The sequence below is a fragment of the Bufo gargarizans genome, chromosome 5, assembly GCF_014858855.1.
Source record: "Bufo gargarizans isolate SCDJY-AF-19 chromosome 5, ASM1485885v1, whole genome shotgun sequence".
NCBI classification, from domain to species: Eukaryota; Metazoa; Chordata; class Amphibia; order Anura; family Bufonidae; genus Bufo; species Bufo gargarizans.
Window position 1 is genome coordinate 356,052,037 of NC_058084.1, and position 25,964 is coordinate 356,078,000.

General features: G+C 42.9%; 1 protein-coding gene across 1 annotated transcript in view; it reads right to left on the reverse strand.

The window, feature by feature from the left end:
* The window catches only part of TBC1D5 (TBC1 domain family member 5), a 603,675-nt gene that overhangs the window by 29,538 nt on the left and 548,173 nt on the right, over positions 1 to 25,964 (reverse strand). Inside the window, exon 20 of the mRNA XM_044293280.1 lies at positions 7,487 to 7,586. Within this exon, the coding sequence (XP_044149215.1) occupies positions 7,487 to 7,586 (100 nt within the window). The remainder of the gene's footprint in view (positions 1 to 7,486; positions 7,587 to 25,964) is intronic.

Consider the following 25,964-nt stretch of genomic DNA (forward strand, 5'->3'; position numbering starts at 1 on the left):
AGACCCATTTATTACTATGGGGCCTGCGTTGCGTGAAGTACGCAGAGTATAGAACATGCTGCGATTTTCACGTAACGCACAAGTGATGCGCGAAAATCACTGCTCATCTAAACAGCTGCATTGAAGTGAATGGGTTTGGATTCAGTGCGGGTGCATGCAGGTCTTTCGTCTCCGCTCAAAAATCATAGCTGTTCTGAGCGGACACCGAACGGACCCCATTATAGTCTATGGGGTCTTTAGGCTCAGTTACGCTCAGTTAGGTCTCAGTTATCTGCAGAATCCGTCCTTTCCATTCTCCAATTTTGAATATGGGACTCCCACTGGACTTCCTGGCCACCGTTTACTAGGCAATACCTATACTGGGATATTTCAGGCAGGGATTTTAATTCCAGGGGCAACATTACAAGTGGGACAGTTATCCTACCCTGGGGTGCTGTCCTGCTTTAGGTAGGGATAGTATAGGCTGTTAGAGATAGTTATCCCATTTTGCCCATTTATGCATGTGAACCTCAAGCTTCCTTTACATCGTATCTTTGCTGGGTCATTTTGATTAACCATCATTTGGCATCTATCAAGAATTGGTGATCAAGTTCAGGATGCATCATTCTCCATACCATCCCACCTATGATCTACGGTATCGTGAGTAACCGCATGGCGGTAACCCTTCAGTTTTTTGCCTCTAATGACTTGATCTGAAGTTCCAGTAGGTTCTCTGTCCCAATATTCACATTATTTACTTTGTTTACACATTTGTTTGTTATACTTTGGTGGATCTTATTTTAACTTTTATAATAAAAGTGACGTTTTAAAGGGTACATTTTCTAGCTTCAGTCCTTCAAGAAGAACAAAGAAGAGGATCCCGGCTGCGCGATCAAGTGGATGCGGTGAGTTATCTTCTTCTTATTTTTTACCCTCAATTGACATTATACCTAGCATTCTGTATTAAAGAATGCTATTATTTTCCATTATAACCATGTTATAATGGAAAATAATAAATTAAATGGGGTCCCGGGTCATACCTCGTCTCCTTTGCAACCATGCGTGGAAATCGCACCGCATCTGCACTTGCTTGCGGATGCCCATGCGATTTTCACGCAGCCCCATTCATTTCTATAGGGCCTGCGTTGCGTGAAAAACGCAGAATATAGAACATGCTGCGATTTTCACGCAACGCACAAGTGATGCGTGAAAACCATCGCACATGTACACAGCCCCTTAGAAATGAATGGGTCAGGATTCAGTGCGGGTGCAATGCGTTCACCTCCCGTGTGAAAGGGACCTAATAGACATGAAAACCCACTTGGAGTTTGCAAAAAACTAAAGGACTCTGCGCCTATAGAACTCGCAGATTGAGAGAAACAAGATTATCTGGCCTGATGAAGCAAAGATTTAACTTTCTGTCTTCAATTCTGAGTATCATGTCTGGTGGAAACCAGGCACTGCTCATCATCTGCCCAATACCATTCCTACAGTGAAGCATGGTGGTGGCAGAATCATGCTGTGGGGTGTTTTTCAGCAGCTTGGAGACAGACTGTTCACAGCTGAAGGATAGCTGAATGGAGCAAAGTACAGATCTATTCTTAATGAAAACCTAATCCAGAGGCTGATCTTCCAACAAAATAGTCAGGGACATTTACTAAAGTGTTTACTCGTAAACAAAAGTCGCAAATGATGGAGCAGAAGAGGCCTGGACTCTCGTAGCCCGCCAGATTTACAGTAATTTATCATTTACACAAGAAGATGGCATAAATAATAGTTCAAACCTACGCCAGCTATAAAAGTCTGGCGCATGAAATGCACCAAATTTGTGCATTCTGTGCAAACAGACTTTATACTAAGACTGGTGTTTGTAACACCAGTAGTTTTTAGTACTTACTAAAGGAAGATGTTATTCTCTTTTTGTTAGCAAGGATGGAGTCGCTAATAAAGAAAAAAATCCACATAATGATTTCAAAAGTGTTTTTTTTTTTTATCACCACTCGCTCATTAGTAACACATTACCCTGGCTTGTTTACTACAATGGAAAATCCCTCACAAATGTTCAGTCTGGCATACCTAATTTATTATATTAATATGCAGCCAAGCTACAGTGTGATATACAAATCACTTCCATAATGGCGTTTTTTTTTTACACAGCATAGTAAGTAAGGCAGACGGGCAGCAAATTACTGCATATGTGGAGCTTACTGTGAAACATATTAAATCCTCTTCCCCTTATTTTATGAACCATCCTCCAGTCTAAATATTACCTGAAATGAGACTGTCATTAGTTGCCATAAAGTGTAACCCACAGAGGAGGTGCAGTACGATATGAATTTGTCATTTCAAGTAAATCAGAATGACCTAAGGAGACAGGTAGAGCTGGACTTCTTACAAAGTCCCTTAGGCCCCCCGTTTTCCGCGCGGGTGCAAGGCGTGACGTGAACGCATAGCACCCGCACTGAATTCCTGACCCATTCATTTTAATGGGTCTGTGTACATGAGCATTCTTTTTCACGCATCAGTTCTGCGTTGCATGAAAAACGCAGCATGTTCTATATTCTGCGTTTTTCCCACAGCCCTGGCCCCATAGAAGTGAATGGGGCTTCAGTGAAAAACGCAAGTGCAGATGCAATGCGTTTTTCACTGATGGTTGCTAGGAGATGTTGTTTGTAAAACTTCAGTTTTTTTAACACGTTTTTTTTCACGCGTGTGAAAAACGCATGAAAATGCATTGCCCCCGTGCGGAAAAAACTGAACAACTGAACGCAATTGCAGACAAAACTGACTGAACTTGCTTGCAAAATGGTGCGAGTTTCACTGAACCTAATACGTCACGATCGTGTAAAAGGGGCCTTATGGTGTTTAGCTTTATATCATCCCACGTTGTGGCCACAGACATCATGATAAAAGTAGGCTATACTTTGTACTTTGGAATAGAATGTCCAATGGAAGCCTGTGAGGGTTTCTTGCAGCAAGTGTTCACGATCCCTACAGCGCCACCACAAGGCTAATCAATCATTACATAACCAATGGATTTAAAGAGTAGTCTGAGTAATGCAAGGAGTTGTGGTTTCCTCCAGACAAAAAGATTCTTGGTAGCCTTCCTCCACTCTGATAGGGTCCAAAACGGGGGACTACAAACCCCTTCTGTTAATTCCCAAATAGGGTATTTGCTAATGGGTTTTCTAATTAAGACAACCTGATTAAAGTGCCCAGGCAGGTTTTGATTGGTGGAGGCCTGAGTGTTGAGAACCCCACCGATCGCTAGGAGGAGAGAGAAGAGCTCACATAGCACATTGTCCATCCTAACACGAGAGAAGATTGGCTCAATAGAATGTCTACATGAGCGCTTCCATCTCCTTGTTTTGGTCATTGGCGGGGGTCTCAGCACTCAGACTCCAACTGAACAAAATCTTTGATATGTCGCTATGGCATATCAACGTTTTTTCAAAGTGAAGGTACATTTTAGAGGGGCTTTCAAATTAACATCACCTTTTCACACTCTAGAAAATAAATGTGTGGAGGCCAACACCTGGAACCCCGAAGTCCCCTATGAGAATGACGCAGAGGTGTGCATGTGAGGAAACGGCTCCATTCACGTCTATTGGACTGCGAGTACAGCACTCGCCTATCTCATCTTATCCTCCCCTATTAAATTCGCTCCATTGCCACCATACTGGTGGTTCCTGCTGGGCTCTGTTTACTTCACTACAACAATGATGTGCCCTACATCAGCACTGCAGCCAGTCACTGAATGCCCGCATGTATGGTGGGTCATCACTGAAGGACAAGTCAACTAAGACCAACAGGGCCACTGGAGAGCAGTGTGGCAGGGCATTTACCAAGGAAGAAAAGTTTCTTTATTGAGTATTTTTTTATTTTATCTGCTACTGATTGCTTTTGATAGTTCCCTAGGGGAACCTTTAAAAGGTGTATTAAAAAAAGTTTGAAAAAAAATATAAAATCACCCCTCTTTACCCAAAAATAAAAATACACAAATAATTAAAAAATTTACATGATGGGCATTGTCTTGTGCAAAATGCCTGTACTATTAAAATATAAAAATATTTATCCCATACGGTGAATGGCGAAACTGAAAAAAATGGCCAATTCGCCATTTTTTGTCGCTTCCCCTCCCGCAAAAAATTGAATAAAAAGTGATCAAAAAGTCATGGTATCATTGAAAAGTACAGAACATCCTGCAAAAATTAGCCCTCACACAGCTCCAAACACATAAAAATAATTCCACCCCATTTGTAATTATTTTTCCTGCTTCCCACCATATTGAATGCAACCGTGAATGGTGCCATTAGAAAGTACATCTTGTCCCGCAAAAAACAAACCCTCATACAGCTATGTGAATGAAAAAATAAAAATGTTATGGCTTTGGGAGGGCTGGAAGTAAAAAATTAAAACTGTGTTTAAAGGGGTTAATGACGAAAACTAAAGATACTGCTGTAAGACCAGTGAGGCTCTAGTGTTATATCATAATTTAATACTTATACACAATAATTAAGCATAGGGAGCTTAGAATAAATGCTGGTGCTCAGCCCGTTATAACCACTTAGCTAAAATAAAAAAATTAAAATATACATATAAACGGCTGACTCAAAGCAAAGAGAGCATTCAATTATACACAAATATAAAATCTATAAAAAATAAATGTAATAGTACCAAAACGTCTCACAGTCAGGGTCCCTGAATTTTATCCTATTTGCGGAGCTCTTGCAAAAGGTACTAGGAACATTGCGGTAAGAAAAAGCCTATAAAAAAGTCATTATAAAAAACCCAGTGTTGGTGCATATTTTATTTTTTTCTCTCCTTTCAGATTTGATATAAATTCCAATTAGGCTAATTCCAGTTATCTGATTATACACCGCCTGTTAGTTTAAGGGAATTATAATTAGAATACCGATACTATGTTGCCACAATGTGTCTTGTAAGCATTACTTGTCAGAAACCGGCCTGTCCCACTATTCACTCTACCGTCAATACGAACAGATTTTCAAAGCTGCATTAACTTAACGCTTAGGTAGACAAACGCCACCTTCGTTGCACTCTCTGGATTAATACCACAATTACACCAGACGGGTTTCGAAACTAGACGTTTCTAAGGCTACTTTCACACTAGCGTTTGGTGCGGATCCGTCATGGATCTGCACAAACGCTTCCGTTCAGATAATACAACTGTATGCGTCCGTTCAGAACAGATCCGTTTGTATTATCTGTAACATAGGTGGACGCATACGTTTTCTATTGTGTCAGTGAAAACGGACCCGTCCCTATTGACTTACATTGTGTGTCAGGACGGATTTGCCTCTGCATCGTCAGGCGGACACCAGCGTTTTGGTGTCCTCCTCCAGAGTGGAATGGAGGCGGAACGGAGGCAAGCTGATGCATTCTGAACGGATCCTTATCCATTAAGAATGCATTAGGGCAAAACTGATCCGTTTTAGACCGCTTGTGACCTCTTTTAGCCCATGACGGATCTCACAAACGGAAAGCCAAAATGCCAGTGTGAAAGTAGCCTAAACTAGACGTGGTCTAAAACCACTAAGGAAGAAACGTCTAGTTTCGCGTCTGGTGTGATGGCGGTAATAATCCAGAGTACAACTACGAAATATATTAAGAAGATTTCTGTTATCTCCATACCACCCTGGATCCTGATTGAGCAGAAGTTGGCGTGCTCACATAGCTACCACGCAAGAGCAAGTGTACCGGCACAATGGAGGACTAAAGGATTCAGCAATGCAGCGTGGATAGAGGTGAACCAAATACAACTTCTAACTGCAGGAATTACACTATTGGAAAGTTCCTTATACTAGGAACTAACCCCACAGCGAAACGGGGAAACGCTGGACATTGAGAATCGGCATCGCTATATTAGATATCTGGGTCTAAGGCTACTTTTACACTAGCGTTTTTCTTTTCCGGCCTAGAGTTCCGTCACAGGGGCTCTATACCGGAAAATAAGTGATCAGGCATATCCCCATGCAATCTGAATGGAGAGTAATCCCTTCAGGATGCATCAGGATGTCTTCAGTTCAGTCGTTTTGACTGATCAGGCAAAAGATAAAACCGTAGCATGCTACGGTTTTATCACTGGCGAAAAAAACTGAAGACTTGCCTGAATGCCGGCATTTTTTCCAATAGGAATGTATTAGTAAAAAAGTAGGTTACTGGTGGCTCACCTGATCAGTACAATGTGTAGGTGCTCTGGTTTTGAACTGATTCACCCGATCAGAACCCCCCTTTCTGATCAGGAATGTATTAGTGCCTTCAAAATACTGGAATGCTGGATCCGTCCTTCCGGCCTGCACATGCGCAGACCGGTAAAAATGTGAAAAAAGATACAAGACGGATCTGTCTGTCCGCATGACAAGCGGAGAGACGGATCTGTCCTTGCAATGCATTTGTGAGACGGATCCGCATCCGGATCCGTCTCACAAATGCTTTTAGTCAGCGGCAGATCGGTGGACAGTTCCGACAACGGAACTTCCCGCCGGATCACACTGCTGCAAGTGTGAAAGTAGCCTAACATACCAGTCACATGAGAAATAGTATAACCACTATTATCAGCACGAAGGTACTAAGCGCTAAATTAATGCAGCTTTAAAACCTGTTCGTATTGACCGTAGAGTGAATAGTGGGACAGGCCGGTTTCTGATGTTGACAAGTAATGCAGTTACAAGACACATTGTGGCAACATAGTATCGGTATATAAATTCTAATTGACTTAAACTAACAGGCGGAGTATAACCAGATAACTGGAATTGTCCTAATTGGAATTTATGTCAAATCTGGGTTTTTTATAATGACTTTTTTTTTTATAGTCTTTTTCTTACCGCAATGTTCCTAGTACCTTTTGCGACAGCTCCGCAAATAGGATAAAATTCAGGGACCGTGATTGTGAGACATTTTAGATTTTAGATTGGTGTATAATTGAATAAATTATTGAATGCTATCTCTGCTGTGAGCCAGCCGCTTATATGTATATAATGTAATATTTGCAGTCCAGAAATATGGAGAACAATGGTAGAAACTGTGTTCCATCAACGGAAATATTCACAGTAAGCACTACAATCAATTATCATTATAATTTAAGGATGATGGATGATAATTGGTAATTATAATGAATTATATTACAGTAATAATGTACAACACTTAGAAAAATACAGTATTTCTAGGTGACTTTGACCCAGACATAAAAATAAATATATAACTACCTTATTTCACTACTAATTTCCTGGTGGTGTTAGGTTTTCTACACTCCCGTTTATTGTCCAGTCAATGAATACAGATAAGCTACTAACCAGCAAGTTCATTTTTTTGATGAAACAACTTTTTGAGATGACCCTTCAATTTATCAAACCAGTGAAATGCATCACCATGACTGCAGCCATGATGACATGCTATAATGATGCCATCATTATCCTACATGCATTCCCTTATATATAAGAGAGATATAGTTTTTGGAAAGGTGGTGAATTCCATTACTACTTACCAAGGTGAGTATTCATGATTTTTGCACAGTACTTGCACATGGCATCTAAATCATTCAGCTGTCCCTGAAGGAATGAAATTTGAGCTTCAAGATCTTCTTCCTATGGACAGAAATTGCATTAAAGAATTATTATTACTCCTTACTACGCAGAAAGTGTATTATTAAAGGGGCTTTCCGAGATACTTTTACTGCTGACCTATCCTCTGCATAGGCCATCAGTATCCGATCGGTGGGTGTCCGACCCCACCGATCAGCTGTTTGAGAAGACACCAGTGCTAGCAGTATTGCCGTGGCCTTCTCGCAGCTTTGCCTAGGCCTGTGATGGCTAAACTCCGGCACCCCAGCAGTGGTAAAACTACGACTCCCAAGATGTACACTTGCTTGGCTGTTCTCAGAACTCCATAGAAATGAATGGAGCATGCTGGGAAACCGTAGTTTCACCACAGCTGGAGTGCCGGAGGTTAGGCATCACTGGCCTAGGCCATGTAATGTCACGTTCATCAGTCACATGGCCTAGGTGCAGAGCAGCCTCATTAAAGGGAGTCTGTCCTCAAAGTTTCACCTTTTCAACACTTCCTATAGCTTTCTAGCAGCCTTACAGTTAATAAAAACGTTACCTTTATGAGCAATCCTGGACTTATAAAACCGGCAAAAAACAACTTAGTAGCATATGCAAATGAGGGCTCGCAAGTGCCCGGGGGCAGCGTTACCCTCGTAGGTGCCCAGCTAGCTCAGCCTTATTGTCGCTTCCCCCCGCCCATCCTTTCCCTCTGACCGCCCATCTACTTACTTCTTGTTTTGCCGAGATCCCGCGCCTGCGCACTCAGTCCGTCTGCCGGCGCATGCGCATTGCGATGCCCGTTCCTTGTACAGCATCACAGCAATTAATGCACATGCGCCGGCTTCGTGCCGTTAGCCGGCGCATGAGCATTAATTACTGTGATGCCATACAAGGAATGGGCATCGCAGTGCGCATGCGCCGACCGACGGACTGAGTGCACAGGCGCGGGATCTCTGCGAAACAAGAAGTAAGTAGATGGGCACCTACGAGCTGGGCACCTACGAGGGTAACACCGCCCCTGGGCACTTGCGTGCCCTCATTTGCATATGCTACTAAGTTGTCCAGGATTGCTCATAAAGGTAACGTTTTTATTAACTGTAAGGCTGCTAGAAAGCTATAGGAAGGGTTAAAAAGGTGAAACTTTGATGACAGACTCCCTTTAAAGTGAATGGGGCTGAGCTGCAATACGAAGCACAGCCACTATCAAATAGATGATGCTGTCCTAGGTGAGTAGAGAGAAGGCCGTGGGCCTACTGCAAGCTCTGATGCCTTCTCAAACAGCTGATCAGCAGAGATCCCGGGTTTTGGACACCCATGATCAGATACTGATGATCGATCCAAAGGATGGGTCAGCAGTAAAATCCTATTAAAGAATATCGTATCAACTCAATCTGTAATTAGAATGTATATTAGTCTTGATTAGGTCCCATCCACTTAATACACAATTACAAAAATGTAAATGTATGTTTAAATTTTCAGAATTAGGAGCAGGAGCCAAAATGTATTTTCTTTAGTGGTGGCTAATTTTTGCTAACATGACAACAGGATGTGTATCCATATTGGTTGGCACTTTTGAACTACAGTATAACTCTAGTCTTCTAATACAAGCACCTAAAATTGCTGTAAAATATGGTCTGCTAGATGGGCTGCCCTGTGTACAGTGCTGCCAACATACAAAGTTTAACATTTTGTTACAAAAAATCTGGTCTAAATCAGGAATGGTCTTTAGTATTGAGCAAACTTCTGTTTTAAGTTCGGCGTCTAAAGTTCGGCTTCCGGTTAGCAGAGAATCCCGATATGGATTCCGAATTCCGTTGTGGTCCGTGGTAGCGGAATCAATAAATCGGCCATTATTGATTCCGCTACCACGGACCACAACGGTATTCGGAATCCATATCGGGATTCTCCGCTAACCGGACGCCGAACTTAAAACAGAAGTTCGCTCAACACTAATGGTCTTCTAAAAGAGTTGGTCTTTTGCGGAGGTTTCACTGTGGCTGCTCAAAAACTGATGATCCACTGCCAATTTGTCTGAGGTTGAAACAAAGACAACATGACAGTTTTATCATGAAAATTCAGTGAATGTAATTCAAAAGTTGTCACTTTTGCCAAAATGGTTGCCACAACAATGTGGAAAAATACCAATTACTCTAACTTCAGCTTCTTCTGATTTACTAATATACAGGCGTGTTTGTTTTAGGTAGAATTCTTCTTTAAAGGGCTTCTGTCACCCCCAAAACACAATTTTTTTTTTGGGCTTGTTAAAATCCTTATTTAACAACTATTCCCTATATAGGGCTCTTACCATTGTCTGTGGCTTCGTTTCCTTAAAAACCGAAAGAGAAGACGTCATCGGCGCAGGCGCACTGAGGGAGTGCTGAGGAGGCGAGCCTCCTTCTCTCAGAGCGCCTGCACCGAATGAAGACAGGCGCGGGATTTGAAATGCTGACAGGGCCAGCCGGAGGAGGAGAGCGTTCGCTGGCCCTGTCAATCAACAGGAGGAGGGGGCGGTTTTTAGCGGCGGCTATCAGCAAGTAGACGCCCTACTTGCTGGTAGTCAAGTGATTTGCATATTTAAAAAAATGGATTTTTAAGGAAACGAAGCCACAGACAAAGGTAAGAGCCCTATATAGGGAATAGTCGTTAAATAAGGATTTTAACAAGCCCCCCCAAAAAATAATGTGTTTTGGGGGTGACAGAAGCCCTTTAAATAATTTGGTGCCACTGGATCTACCAGGAAGTCCAAGAGAACATGGATTTAGGAAGAGAGCAACCATGAAATTCCATGTTGATTGCAGCCAGAGCTATAGCAGAAACAAATGTATCACCAGAGTAGATACTGGAATCATACCCTGGTCCTGGTGCTTGAGGGGATCCAGCAACCACCTTTACCAGAGACATTAAGTAGACACCGTAACTATGACTGGTATATAATGGCTGGGGGGGACCTCTTACACATTAGGGCCCAATAGATTCAGATTGCACCTACATTGTGTCAATGATGAGTACATGGTTTCTATTAAAGCACTCATCTGTCTGGTCCGTTATCTACCCTTTCTCCAGTGTGTTGTCGACTGTAAGGATCAAAATCAGATTTATTCTGGTTCCAAGTGAAAGAACAGATTTGATTTAGATTTGAGTCAAAAATCCAAAAGTTTTATTTCCTCGTCTTTCACAATATTATAAAGCCGCAGCCAACATCAAAGCTTCAAGAAATCAATAGATTTCATCTTTTTTTCTGTACTGAGCAGCTTTTATGTGAACTCAGAACTGCTGAAAATAACAAAACTGGATAATTATAATCCCTGTTTATTGAAAGTCATTACGTCTGAAGATTATGTTTTTGTTTTTTTCTAGATCCAAAATGTCATATTTAATGATATGTACAGTATAAAATAAGTAGAATGTCAAAAACCGGATTGCAATTATTATGTAACATGCAATTAAAATGTTAAATATACTGCTAGGTACAGTAACATTGCTCTTCTTAAAGAGGATGTATCACCTTTAAAATAAGCTGGTTTTGAGGCACTGGACCACCAGAATTAGGTTATGCTGCTGATGTTTGGGGTCCCAACGCAAACCCATCCATTCATGAATAAAAAAGTAAGTGAAAGTCAAACTTACTGGGAGAAGAGTCCAGAACTCTTACTGAAGCTGAGGACATTACACCTTGCTTTACTGCACATGCACTGAACACAGATCACATGCACAGTGAAGCAAGATGTATTGTCCTCAGCTGCATGAGTAGTCCCAGCCTGTTGGTCTTGGTCAGTTTTATTTTTTAATTTTACACACTTTTAAAGCGCTGCTATAGTCTGCAGTGCTTTGCAGACATTAGCATTACACTGTCCCTAATGAGGCTCACAATCTAAGTTCCCTATCAGTATGTCTTTGGAGTGTGGGAGGAGGCCAGAGAACCCGGAGGAAACCCACACAAACACAGGGAGGACATACAAACTCCATGCAGATGTTGTCCTTGGTCAGATTCGAACCTAGGACCCCAGCGCTGCAAGGCACCAGTGCTATTTCATTTACTTTCTTTTGTGGGGGTGGATGGGCTTGTCCTGGGCAGATTTGGGACCTTAAAACCCTTGCTACAGAACAGTATGCTGTTGATTTAGTGGCCCCAAATCAGGTGGCAGGTTCCCTTTAACATATGTGTCTGTCCATAATAGGGCAGCCATTTAGCTGCCCTATAATCTTTTACAGCAGAGTGTTATGAGCGTGCTCTCTCTCATCTTCAGTAGTCACTGTGTGGATAGGGGAGAATAAGAGGAGGGGGTAAACTGTCTACATCATCAGCTCACCAATGCATGGGCCTGTGTTAAATGCCCCATCTTTACAATAGAGGTGTTACCTTTCATAGTAATCTTGTCCTATACATTTCTAGACTACATTCTGACAGACTGCACTGCCCCTAGCAAATGTACTCCAGGCAAGGAAATAACATTCTCTTCATGTGAACCCTTTCTATCCCGGTCCAGTTTTCACCTTCCTGCCCAGGCCATTTTTTGCAAATCTGACATGTGTCACTTTATGTAGTAATAACTTTGGAACTCTTTTACTTATCCAAGCCATTCTGAGATTGCATTCTTGTGACACATTGTACTTGTGACAGTAGTAAATTTGAGTCAATATATTTTTCCTTTATTTATAAGAAAAATTCCAAATTTACCCAAAATTTGAATTTCTTTACTTTTAAAACAGATAGTAATGCCTCATGAAATAGTTATTAGTCATCATTTCCCATATGACTAGTTTATGTTGGCATCATTTTGTAAATGTCATTTTATTTTTTTAGGACGTTAGAATTTTCAATTTTTTTTCCAAAACCATTCTTTAAACCATCAATTCGGATATAAAGTGATTTTGAGGGGCTTACATTATGAAAACTACACATAAATTACCCCATTTTAGAAACTACACCAATCAAATTATTAAAAAACGATGTTACAAACTTAAACTGTTAACCTTTTAGGTGTTCCACAAGAATTAAAGGAAAATGGAGGCGAAATTTCATTTTTTTTGCATATTTTTCATGTTAATCAATTTTTTCTTGCAACACAACAAGGGTTAACAGCAAAATAAACCTCAATATGTATTACTCTGATTCTGCAGTTTACAGAAATATCCCATATGTGGCGGTATAGTGCTCTATGGGAACGTGGCAGTGGTGCGAAGGAAAGGAGCGCTATATGGATTTTGGAGGCAGATTTTAGAATGATATTTAGGCACCATTTTGTATTTGAAGAGACCCTGACGCACCCCTACAATAGAAACCTATTTTGGAAACTAAACCCTTCAAAGATTATATTAAGGGGGAAAGGAACTGAGCACCCGCTAAGCATTTTACGGAATTTGGAAACACTTGGCTGTGAAAATGAAAAGTCTAATTTCTTCCAATAAAAGGTTGCTTTAGCCCCAAATTTTTCATTTTTACAAGGGGTAACAGGAGAAAAAGCACCCCATAATTTTTTACCCATTTTGTCATGAATACAGCAACACCCCATATGTGGTGGTAAACTGCTGTGGGGGCACATGGCAGGACTCATAATGGAAGGAGCGCCATATGGCTTTTGCAGTACAGATTTAGATGGATTGGTTTACGGGCGCCATTGGTTATTTTTTTTTTGTGATTGTCTTATGTGGGGGCTCATTTTTTGTGTGATGAGGTGACATTTTCATTGGTACAATTTTAGGGTATAGTATTCACCTGAGGGGGCATATCATGTGATATTTTTATAGAGCAGGTTGTTACGGACGAGTCGATACCCAATGTGTCTATTATATATATTTTTTTTTAAGTTTTACACAGTAGGTACGGTCTCAATTTTTGCGGGATGAGATGACGGTTTGATTGGTAATATTTTAGGGTACATTCGCCTTTTTGATCGCTTGGTATTACACTTTTTGGGAGGGAAGGTGACCAAAATATGGCTGCTTTGTTTTTTGTTTTTTTACTGCGTTCACCTGACAGGGTAGATCATGTGATATTTTTATAGAGCCGGTCGATACTGATGCGGCGATACCTAAAATGCATACTTTTCCTTTTTTTTTCCATATTTTTTACAATTTTTTTATTACTTAATTATGGGAAAAAACACTTTTTTTTTTTTTTACTTGAAACTTTTATTTTTAATAATGCAAAACTTTATTAAAAATTCCCCCCCCCACAACTTTTGGGTGTCTAATCCCCTTTACAATGCATTATAATACATCTGTATTGTAATGCATTGGCTGTAAGTGTATTACTCACTGTAATACACTCACTTACAGTCTTCCTGCCTGTGAGATCCAGGGGGATGGATATCACAGGCTAACAGAGAAGGCAGCATGATGCCTAAGGAAGGCATAGGGCTGCCCAGGGCTGTGGAGTCGGAGTCGGAGGCAATTTTGGATACCTGGAGTCGGAGTCGGCAAAAAATGAACCGACTCCGACTCCTACTAGATTTAAATTGGAATACAAATAAAAAAAGCAAGTTTAAATGTCCCAATTCACAAAAAGTTATAATTAATTACTGTATTTTTCGCCCTATAAGACACACCTGCCCATAAGACACACCTAGGTTTTTGAGGCGAAAAATAAGAAAAGAAAAAATTTGAACCAAAAGGTGTGCTTTTGGTGGGTTTTGAACTAATGGTGGTCTGTGGATGACACTATTATGAGGGCATCTGTGGATGGCACTGTTATGGGGGCATCTGTGGATGGCACTGTTATGGGGGCATCTGTGGATGGCACTGTAATGGGGGTATCTGTGGATGGCACTGTTATGGGGGTATCTGTGGATGGCACTGTTATGGGGGATCATTGTGGGGGCATCTGTGGATGGCACTGTTATGGGGGCATCTGTGGATGACACATATACAGCATCTTATCTTATGTGTCATCAACAGATCCCCCCCATAAGTGTCCCTGTGTAGTGAATGGGGGCCGGCATCTGTTTCTGTAATGGCAGCTGGGCCCGATGCCTGCTTCATTCATAAAGTGGGCGGAGCAGGCGCGTGACGCAGTGAGCTACGGTACGAACGCCCACCAGGCCTCCTGACTGCCAAGAAGTTAGTAGTAAGTAGTACAGCGCTAGATTTAAGATGATTAGAATACTTTAACATTACCCACAAGTTACATATGATTACCGTATACTACAGTGAGCGGGGCCCGGTGTAGTAGAATACAGTGACTGCAACGGGCCCCGCTGCCATTACAGAAACAGAAGCCGGGCCCCAGCCCCTCCTCCCTCTCAGCGCCGGCCTCCAGCCCCTCCTCCCTCTCAGCCTATTCACCGGACGCCTGCAGCATTCGCTCCATAAGAGGCACTGCTATTTTTCCCCCACTTTTGCGAAAAATACGGTACTTTTCTACTGTAAGAATAAAGGCCAATGCATGCAGTGCGTCACGTTACCGCAAAACAAACACGTTAAGTGACCATGAAGAAGCATGCTTTTCATATGCTTCACTATATGGCACGCAACGCACAGTTAAGGAGCGGCAATACTTATACTTTCCATTGTGTTGTGTTCCGCTGTTACAGGGAAAGCAACGCCCATGGTTTACCTAGCCTCTCACTGATAAGGGATTAAGTAAATATGTTTTTTGCAGGACTAGAAACACTTGTATAAGTGAAGGGAATGGATAGTCAATAGTTCAAGACTGAAGCTGTAATCCATTAGAAAAACTGCTGTCATTCAGCTAAGGCTATAAAAACTTGTAAACTCAGATTGTTAGCCTAAACTTTAAACATGACTATGGGATTCTACTAGGGAAATCATGTTTTAAAATAAATGCCCCTTCTCCTGCCCCTTCCTGGATCCTCCCACTGCCCTATCATCAGCAGATCAGCACACAAAGGAGAAGGCAGCAGCTTCCTAGCCAGTAGTTCTGTGGTAATGACATGTATGTTGCCTTTCTTTCCTTCCTTCCTTCAAGGAATGTATAAAATACATTCGCATATTAAATACAGAGGAGTCGGAGTCGGAAGTACCAAAAACGGAGGAGTCGGAGCATTTATCTACCGACTCCACAGCCCTGCCGGCTGCCGTCCCAGCAGCACGGGGACCTGATTGGAATGGGGAGGGAGCTCCCTCCCTCCACACACCCTGCGGTCATCGCTGACCGCGGCATAGTGAGGGTAAATGCACCGGCATCAGTGTTTTCACCGATGCCGAAGCAAACAGCAGGGGTCCAGCTAACAGGAACAGCCGGTCCCCTGTAGCTGATCAGGCGGGCGCAGCTCCTGCACCGGCCTGATCAGCGCGCCGTAGTACTACGGCGCTGGTCGGGAAGAGGTTAAAGGGGATATGTCATCAGAAAATTACCTATTGTTTAAATAATGCCTTTATGGTAAAAACATAATTTTTTATTTTTGGGCAATTTTCTTTTTTTAGTTTTCCATGTAACTTTTCAGTAGTCACTTCTTTATTATCACAGGCATAATTACAATGACAGGTAACACCTCTACATACTGAAGATAAAACAAAATTTACCATTCACAAAAAGTGATGGTCACAGTTTATCTACTCCCAGTTGACCTCTGCACAAGTCACAGAACATACTTAGAAAACTCTCCCATAGAAGTCAACGAGGTCCCCTCCTGTCCACTGTGTCTATGGCCCAAGTGGTTGCCCTCAAAGAACAGGAAGTCATAAAATATTTTAGGCCCAGTGGCTAGTGTGAAAACTGCACAATTTTAGGACTTACATACCTGTATTATATGGATGGTGACATAAATTTTATTTTTATTTTTTTATTAAAATAAAATTAACACAACAATGTGATGTAAATAATAGGTAATTTTCTGATGACACATTTCCTACAAAGGATCTGACAGTAAAAAAAAAAACTTTCCCAAAGCTAGACAAACCTTTTAAAGGGAACCTGTCATCCGTTTCATGCTGCTCATATCCAGACAGGCTTCTCCAACATAGTTTTAAAATTAAGCCAGACATAAGAAGAGTCCTCTGTGTGGCATCTCCCCAGCCTACTCTGTCTCTCCTTTGGTGTGTACAGACAAGGGCAAGGAGATGCCAAAAGTGGACTCTTCTAAACATGGAGGCTATTTTTTTAAACTAGGAGGACAATTATCCAGACTGCTACACCAGTTTTCTGACATGAAAAAGTCGCAAGTAATGGTATGGGTGACCTTTTCAGCAACATCTTGCTTATTTTTGTGAGCTACACCACTTTGAAAAACAGCGTGAAGAGTAGGATTGTTTTGGCAAGCAGATCATTTTTATGGCGCATTTATGATGTGCAACATTTTTAAATGTCGTAGGCAGTCACACAGAATGGCAAGTAACCCACTGACGTTCTATGCTTTATAAAGTCGCAGCCACATTGCTTGAAACCTGCATAAGCCAATTCATAAATTTGGTCCAACGTCAGAAAAAAAAATAACATCAAAAGGACAGCGAATGATAAATTCCGCCTACGTTTCTTTGAAACACTCTCTGTAAGGAGGGGTCCTGTTGAGATTTCATTGACAGGTTTACTTTAAGGAGCCCATTTAGTCACTCAGGATTACATAGAAGACTCTAGGGTCATGGTTTATTGCTCACCCATTCTGACGCTGGTTCACAATGCATTTATCTGACACTGCCTCGAGTAAGATATTGTTTCCACTGCATGCTGCATTTCTACTGCTAGCCATACTGCGCTATAAGAGAATAATTACCATGCTCGTGCCAATACAGTTTTACGCTAATGGAAAACATTCAAGATAAAGGCTCGATTAATTCTTTCATATTCTGTCTTAGGAGTCTGGCTACTGCCATTCTAATGTTCACAGCCATTTTCCAAAAGCCATTATGTTAACTAAAAGGCTTTCAGCAGGTTTAGTAACAAAAACAATGTTAATACGCGAGACACCAACTGCTGTCAGAGAAACATATTAAGCATAATGGAGGGAATTCATATAAGAGGTCTTCAGGGACTGTCAAGGTCACCTAATACACACATGTACCTGCATTAAAGTGCTTCTCAAAAACAGTTCTAGATCTGTTATTACATATAACTGATTGTCTACAGACAATTTGTGGTGGAATTTAGTCACGACATGTTGCAAATGAAAATAGCGCAGAATAGCAACGGGAAAAAAAATATCACGCGACCTTGTAACGAATCAGATCTGCATCAAACCCCCACATAGCACATCTCCCATGGACTGAGCTGTAGAAAAGTTTCTTGCAACTCTTCATGTACACGCCATCCCAGCACATGCAAGTGGCTCCATCTCCACTCACTCAATCTTGCATGCACCTTCCATCGCAGGCTAAAAATTGAGCATAAATCACAACCCAATACCAGTCATGAGCCCCAAATACATGCTTCCACCCCCCGTCATTACAGCCGACAAGATGCCATTAACACACAAGCACACCGACACCTTCAGGTATAAAACTCTATTTGAAAAGCTGTGGGTTATTACAGCTACAAGGACTAAACATCAGCGTAATTAAAAAAAGGTACGGGGCTTAAAAAAAAGAGCAAAATAAAATTATATACAAACCGCAAACAGCTATCTTCTCCGTTTTATATAAGGAGACCTACAGTAAAACTTACAAATCTTTTGGCAGTGCAATGGATTCATACCTCAGTCTTGACTGTCCCTTGGAAAATATGAACGCAGATTTATAGTTTCAAACCCTTGGCATACCGGTTTAAAAGCCACCCTTCTGGTTCATTATCCAAATCGTTTGTATGTGAATGAACAGTAAATTAATAAGGGGGTAAGTACCATGTATAATAAACTGTACCGTGTCTCTTAATCCACCTCACTGTATGGGGCGGGGGATATTTCACCCACAATAAACAGAGGCCCATTTGTCAATCCCTCTGAAGTTTGTAACAGTTAAGGGGGGTATTGGCTCTCCTTGAGGAGACCAGCTGTGTTTGGAGACTTAGTGGTAATGCTCCACCGGAAAATAATATGCAACCAGGTGTCATATCCCCCACTTTGTATTGGCCAAGAGGCAAACCTGCTCAGCCCCATGATCCTGCGCACACACAAACTTTATAGGCTTTTCTCCCAAAAATGAATGAATGAACCAGTGACCTTCAGACAAATCACCTTTCCATTACACAATGCTTTAGTTAACTTGTTAAAGAGGTTATCCTATAATTAATATAAAAATATATAATCCATCATATAATACATGGCAATCTCTTTTTAACAAAGCTAAAACCAGCCATGTACCTCACATGGATCCAGAGATCTCCCATTCATATCAATCTGGCAGCTCAAGCGGACTGTCTGTTCTGCTGCAGCTAATGGGGCGTGTCCATGCTCTCCCTATCACAGCTCAGGAGGCAGTTGAAGGATAGAACTGAGCATGTGCGGCCTTCTCAGGGAGCAGGTCAAAGAAAAAGAACAAAGAGCAGGTGGCGCCAGCGACGGCGTTGGGGGGGGGAAACTGGGCAATTGCCCTGGGCCCCCGTCGCCAAAGGGGCCCACTTGCAGTCAGTGGCGGATTACAAAAGGGACGTTCGGGCCCAACGCTGACCCAAATGCCTGCATAAAGCAGCTGGGCATGGGAGCGCATATTCCCTGCCCCGCCGCCGATCACCGCCATAGGCCTAAGGCCTATGCGGTAGTGAAATCCCAATGCAGACGTGCGTGATGACGTCATCGCGCGCACCCGTGCCGGGACGCAGCACCGTGAAATGTGCGTGCCTGCCATAGCACGCCTGGACATAGGTGAGTATTTAGCTTTTATTTTTTTATTTTATGTGCCAACTTTGGGGGACACACAGGAGGACATGTGAAGAGACAGTACATTGGGGGGAAATTGCAGTATGGGGGGAAATTACTATGTGGGGGAAAATATTATGGTGGGATTACTGTGTGTGGGCAAATTATTATGGGAGGAATTACTATGTGGGGGCAAATTATTATGGGAGGAATTACTATGTGCGGGCAAATTACTATATGGGGCAATGTGGGGGAAACTACTGTGTGGGGGAAACTACTGTGTGTGGCAGTGTGGGGGGAAACTACTGTGTGGGGCAGTGTGGGGGAAACTACAGTGTGGGGGCAGTGTGAGGTAAACTAATGTGTGGGGCAGTGTGGGGTAAACTACTGTGTGGGGGCAGTGTGGGGTAAACTACTGTGTGGGGGAAACTACTGTGTGGGGGCAGTGTGGGGGGAAACTACTGTGTGGGGGAAACTACAGTGTGGGGGCAGTGTGAGGTAAACTAATGTGTGGGGCAGTGTGGGGTAAACTACTGTGTGGGGGCAGTGTGGGGTAAACTACTGTGTGGGGGCAGTGTGGGGTAAACTACTGTGTGGGGCAGTGTGGGGTAAACTACTGTGTGGGGGCAGTGTGGGGTAAACTACTGTGTGGGGGCAGTGTGGGGTAAACTACTGTGTGGGGGCAGTGTGGGGTAAACTACTGTGTGGGGGCAGTGTGGGGTAAACTACTGTGTGGGGGCAGTGTGGGGTAAACTACTGTGTGGGGGCAGTGTGGGGTAAACTACTGTGTGGGGGCAGTGTGGGGTAAACTACTGTGTGGGGGCAGTGTGGGGGAAACTACTGTGTGGGGGCAGTGTGGGGGAAACTACTGTGTGGGGGCAGTGTGGGGGAAACTACTGTGTGGGGGCAGGGTGGGGGAAACTACTGTGTGGGGCAGTGTGGCGGAAACTACTGTGTGGGGACAGTGTGGGGGAAACTACTGTGTGGGGACAGTGTGGGGGAAACTACTGTGTGGGGACAGTGTGGGGGAAACTACTGTGTGGGGACAGTGTGGGGGAAACTACTGTGTGGGGACAGTGTGGGGGGGAACTACTGTGTGGGGACAGTGTGGGGGGAAACTACTGTGTGGGGACAGTGTGGGGGGAAACTACTGTGTGGGGACAGTGTGGGGGGGGGAAACTACTGTGTGGGGACAGTGTGGGGGGAAACTACTGTGTGGGGACAGTGTGGGGGAAACTACTGTGTGGGGACAGTGTGGGGGAAACTACTGTGTGGGGATAGTGTGGGGGAGACTACTGTGTGGGGGCAGTGTGGGGGAAACTACTGTGTGGGGGAAACTACTGTAGGGGGCAGTAAGGGGGAAAGTACAGTGTGGAGGCAATGTGGGGGAAATTACTATATGGGGGCAGTGTGGTGTAAATTACTGTGTGGGGCAAATTATGTGGGGGGACAAATTACTATAGGGGGCAGTGTGGGGGGAAATTACTGTGTGGGGGGCAAATTACTATGGGAGGATTACTATATAGGGACAGCGTGGTGGGGGACACTATACAGGGATTATTACCTAGAGCACAATATAGAGTGTTATTATTATTACTGGGGCACTCTAGGGGACATTATAGCTGCTGTGGACACTATATGGACATTTGGGGTGATTTATCAAACTGGTGTAAAGTAGAACTAGGTCAGATCTCACCTTTCATTTTTGAAATCCAGTTCTACTTTACACCAGTTTGATAAATGACCCCAATTATGTCTATTAGGGTCACTATTTTTTCAGCAGGATAGTACCTGGGACATTGGGGAGCACAACAGGCACAGTATTGGGAGTGGCAGCAGGATGACACTGTGGGGACACAAGGATGGGGAGTCTGATGGAAAAATTGAGAAATCTAACGTGTCTGTGTTAAAAACTATGTAGAGACGAGATGCGGCTGAAAGAATTTGTCATGGCGGTCTGGGTCAAAGAGAAAAGAAGAGGAAAATCGGAATAAACTTACTGGTAACTCGTTTTCCATGAGATCACCATGACTGCCACAAGGAGATTGACCCCTGACCTCTGTAGGGTCAGGAACAGAGAAAGGTTAAAAAGCCCCCCTCTCCAACTTACACCAGTGTTTCCCAAAATTATCAGAGTGAATTGAAGGCAAATCTAAAGTAATCTTATTATATAATTAGAAGGTATTGACTGATACCCACACACAACAAAAAGTAAAAAAAAAAATTGGGGAGGGAATAACGGCTGTCATGGTGATCTCATGGAAACCGAATTACCGGTAAGTCTAATTCCGATTTTTCCATATCATCACCATGATGGCCACAAGGAGATTTCTAAAATTATAATATCAAGGGTGTGCTACTGCCTTAAGGACTTTACGTCCAAAAGAGAGATCAGCAGTATTTGAAAAATCTAAGCTGTAATGCTTTATAAAGGTATGTTCACTGGACCAGGTTGCCGCCCTACAAATTTCTTCCAAGGACGCACCTGCTCTTTCGGACTGTGAAGAGGACATAGCCCTAGTTGAATGCGCTGGACAAGAAAACCCCTGAGCGATATAACAATGGGAAATTGTGCATTTAATCGACCTAGCAATGGAAGATTTGGACAACCTCTTTCCCTTGTTCTTTCCCGAGAACTGAACCAGAAGTCTATTGGGCTTCTTGAAGTTTTTTGTGACCTCCAAGTATTTTAGAACCATACATTTAACGTCTAGGGTGTGAAAGGAACTCTCCCCGCTATTTTTGGGATTATTACAAAATGACGGGAGAATGATCTCTTGATCCCTGTGGAGGTCAGGAACCACCTTGGGAGGGAACCCTGGGGGTAGTCTGAGTACTATCCTATCTTCCAAGATTCTAAGATAGGGCTCCCTAATTGAGATTTGCCTCCTTGCAGATGTGATCGCAATCAAAAATGCTGTCTTGAAGGATAGGAATTTGAGCAGACAGTTTTCAGGAGATTCAAACTGACTCATAGTTAGGCCATTTAAAACGGTATTGAGGTTTCAGGAAAGTGATTTTAATGTGGGCCTTAGTCGTTCTGCCGCTCTTATGAATCTTCTGATCCACCTAAGGCCTCATGCACACGACAGTTTTTTTTCACGGTCCGCAAAAACGGGGTCCGTGGGTCCGTGACCGTTTTTTCGTCCGTGGGTCTTCCTTAATTTTTGGAGGATCCACGGACATGAAAAATGAAAAAAAAATCTAAGTCAAGTTTGCCATTGAAATGATAGGAAAAAACGTACACGGATCACGGACACGGATCACGGACACGGATGACAATCTTGTGTGCATCTGTGATTTTCACGGACCCATTGACTTGAATGGGTCCGTGAACCGTTGGCCGTGAAAAAAATAGGACAGGTATTTTTTTCACGGCCAGGAAAAACGGATCACGGATGCGGCTGCCAAACGGTGCAGTTTCCGATTTTTCCACGGACCCATTGAAAGTCAATGGGTCCGCAAAAAAAACGGAAAACGGCACAACGACCACGGATGCACACAACGGTCGTGTGCATGAGGCCTAAGGCTTGCTAAGTCCGCATCAAAGAAACAGCTGAGTGCAGATACTTGTACCTTAAGAGTAGAAGGTCTAAGACCTAATTCTAGACCTTGTTGGAGAAAATCTAAGATTTGTTAAATCTTATCTTTAACCAGGTTACGAGAAGATTCCCCTGACCAAAAACAGAACCTCTTCCAGATTTTTAGGTATATGGCCGATGTCACCTTTTCCCTACTGGCCCTGAGAGTAACTATGACCTTATCTGAAAGCCCTTGAAGCTTTAGTATTTCGACTTCAGGATCCAGGCTGTTAGTTTAAAAATTCTGGAGAGGAAGAGACCATGGTTCGGAGATTGAGAGAGTCTTTTGAGTGAGGAGAACCAACTTCTCTTTGGCCAGAAGGGGGTTACCAGGATGACGGTCGAATGCTCTTGAAGGATTTTCTGAATTACTCTCTGAATAAATCGGCAGCGGAGGAAATGCATAACATAGGTTCCAATCCCATGTCGTGGCAAATGCGTCTATCATCCAGGGATTGCCCCTGGGATACAGGGAACAGAATCTGTTCACTTTTTTGTTGTCTTTTGACGCAAACAAGTCAATGTCTGGTGTGCCCCATCTGTCTACTATCATCCTGAAGACTTCCAGATTTAGGGACCATTCGGTTTGGTCCAATGCATGACAGCTGAGGTAGTCAGCTTCCAGATTGAAAGTCCCTTTGAGATAAGTCGCCGAGATAGACCTTAGGTTCCTTTCTGCCCGGTAGAATATTTTGTTTGAAAGGTTTAGAAGCTTCTTTGATTTTGTTCCTCCTTGATGTGAGCGGTAAGCCCCAGTCATCGTATTGTCTGACAGGATCCTCAGGTGGTGATCCTGAAAAATCTCTTCCGCCATCTTTAAAGCTTTCCACACAACACTCAATTCCTTGATGTTCGAGGATTGGCTGCTTACCGAGAGGGCCCAGGAACCCTGGTAATAGGAGTCCCCGATTTTTGCACCCCAGCCCAACTGGCTGGCGTCAATCTTGATCCGGACATACGGAGACTTCCTCCAGGCCACTCCCTGTGAGAGATTGCTATTCACTTTCCACCAGTTTAAGGAGGTCTTTACGTAGCCTGGAACTTGAACCTTGCGATCTAGCGGCTTCTGTTATTTGTCCCAGATGTCTAGAATCCAGGACTGAATGGGGTGGGAATGCAGCTGACTCCACATTACTGATAGGATACAGGCTGTCAATGTTCCTAGCAAACTCATGGCTTCTCTCACAGAGAATATCTTCTTCCTCTGGAAGGTCTTGATTTTCTCCCTCAAAGACTGAATCTTGTCTGTGTCTGCGAGTCCAGGTCGACTTTCAGTAACTGTACACCGGTCTGAGGATTGACAATCCAGCCCAGTATTTTTAAACTGAATAAAAAGGTGTCTAGATACGTTAGTAAATGGTCTACCAAATTTTCTATTAGTATGAAATTATCTATATAGAGTATGAAATCGTCTAGTTAGGGGATCAAGTTCAGCTCTTGCTGTCTCAAGAATGCAACCATCTTTACCACTAGTTTGGTGAATATTCTGGGAGCTGAGGAAACTCCAAACAGAAGAGGCATAAATTGAAAATGGCAAGAGTTACCTTGCTGATCTTTTATGGCGAATCTTAGACATTTTTGAGAGTTGTGGTGGATCGGGATGTGATAGTACGTGTCTTAGGTCCACAGTACAAATCCATGTGTTCTTTTTTTATTATTTTATTAGGGGAATTAGGGATCCCAGGGATTCCATCCTGAATTTCCTGTAGGCAATATACTTGTTGAGGAATCTCAGATTTATAATCATACGGAATGACCCTTCCTTCTTTTTTTTACAAGAAAGAGACTGGAGTAAAATCCCTGGCCCTGTTCTGAGACTGGGACCTAAATTACGACTCCTAGATCTATGAGGTCTTTGATACTTTTCCAAATGCTGCTCTGAGCTTTCCCTGACCCCAGATTTGATATTCAAAATCTCCTCGGGGGACTGAAGAAAATTCTATCTTGTAGCCTACTTTGACTACCTCCTGGGCCCAGGAATTTGATGTTATCTTTTCCCAGGCAGATAGAAAATTCTTCAGTCTTCCCGCCACTCTGGTGTCATTGTTTATCGCTGGGTTTACTCTGGGGGTTAAGGAGAAACCCTCTCCCTTTACCTACTTTGGGGTAACTCCAGTGGCCCGACTTCCCTTTTCCTCTGTAGGATCTCTCTTGTCCCTGAAAAGAACGAAAGGGAATATTCCTTCTATAAGGTCTATCTTCTGGAAATCCCTTCTTTTCATCTGAAGCCTTTTCCAGGATCTTGTCTAGGACAGGCCTGAAGATGTATTCGCCTGAAAAAGGGATAGAACATAACTTAATTTTCAAAGTTTTGTCCCCAGACCAGGATTTCATCCAAAGGGCACGACGTGCCGCGTTGGAGAGATCTGCATCCTTGGCAGAAAATCTGATGGAGTTTAATATTTCCTCCCTGGGGGTCTTATTCCTCAAATGAGATTCTAGCTCGTTCAAACAAAGGTACATAGACTTCGCTACTGAAGTTGCAGCAATGTTAGATTTGAGATTAAACATAGGCGCCTCCCAAGATTTACGTAATAAGCCATCAGCTTTTCTCTCCATGGAATCTCTCAATTGTGATGTGTCCTCAAAGGGCAACAAGGTTTTTCTTATTGACCTTGGCCACTTGTATGTCTATCTTAGGGATCTTGACAAATAGTTTTGACTTTGACGGGTCAAACAACAGTCGGTTCTTGTACTCTCTGGACACCTCTAACCTCCTCTCAGGGTTTGACCATTCCTCTAAGATCATATCACAAATGTTTTTGTTAATTGGGAACACTCTGGCCCTTTTTGTCCTTAGACCCCCAAACATCTCCTCCTGAATGGAGTGAGGTTTTTGAACATCCTCCACCCCCATGGTAGCTCTTACAGCTTTTAGGAGATCCGACATCTTGTCAGAGGCAAAGTAGAATTTTTAACTGCCCTTCAGGGATCTCTCCTTCCGAAAGTGTTTTTTCCTCCTCCCACTGCCTGAAAGAGGAAGCATCGTCACCAATGCATTCTGAATCAGAGGAGGAGGGTGGAGTTATTTTTTGCCTCTTTAGAGGTAGGGGTCCCTGGTCAGAGTCCGACATCTGTGATAATGAAGCCTTGACCTCCTCCTGAATCAAGGAAAAAACCTCGTCCCTTAGTGAGACACGTTCCTCTCG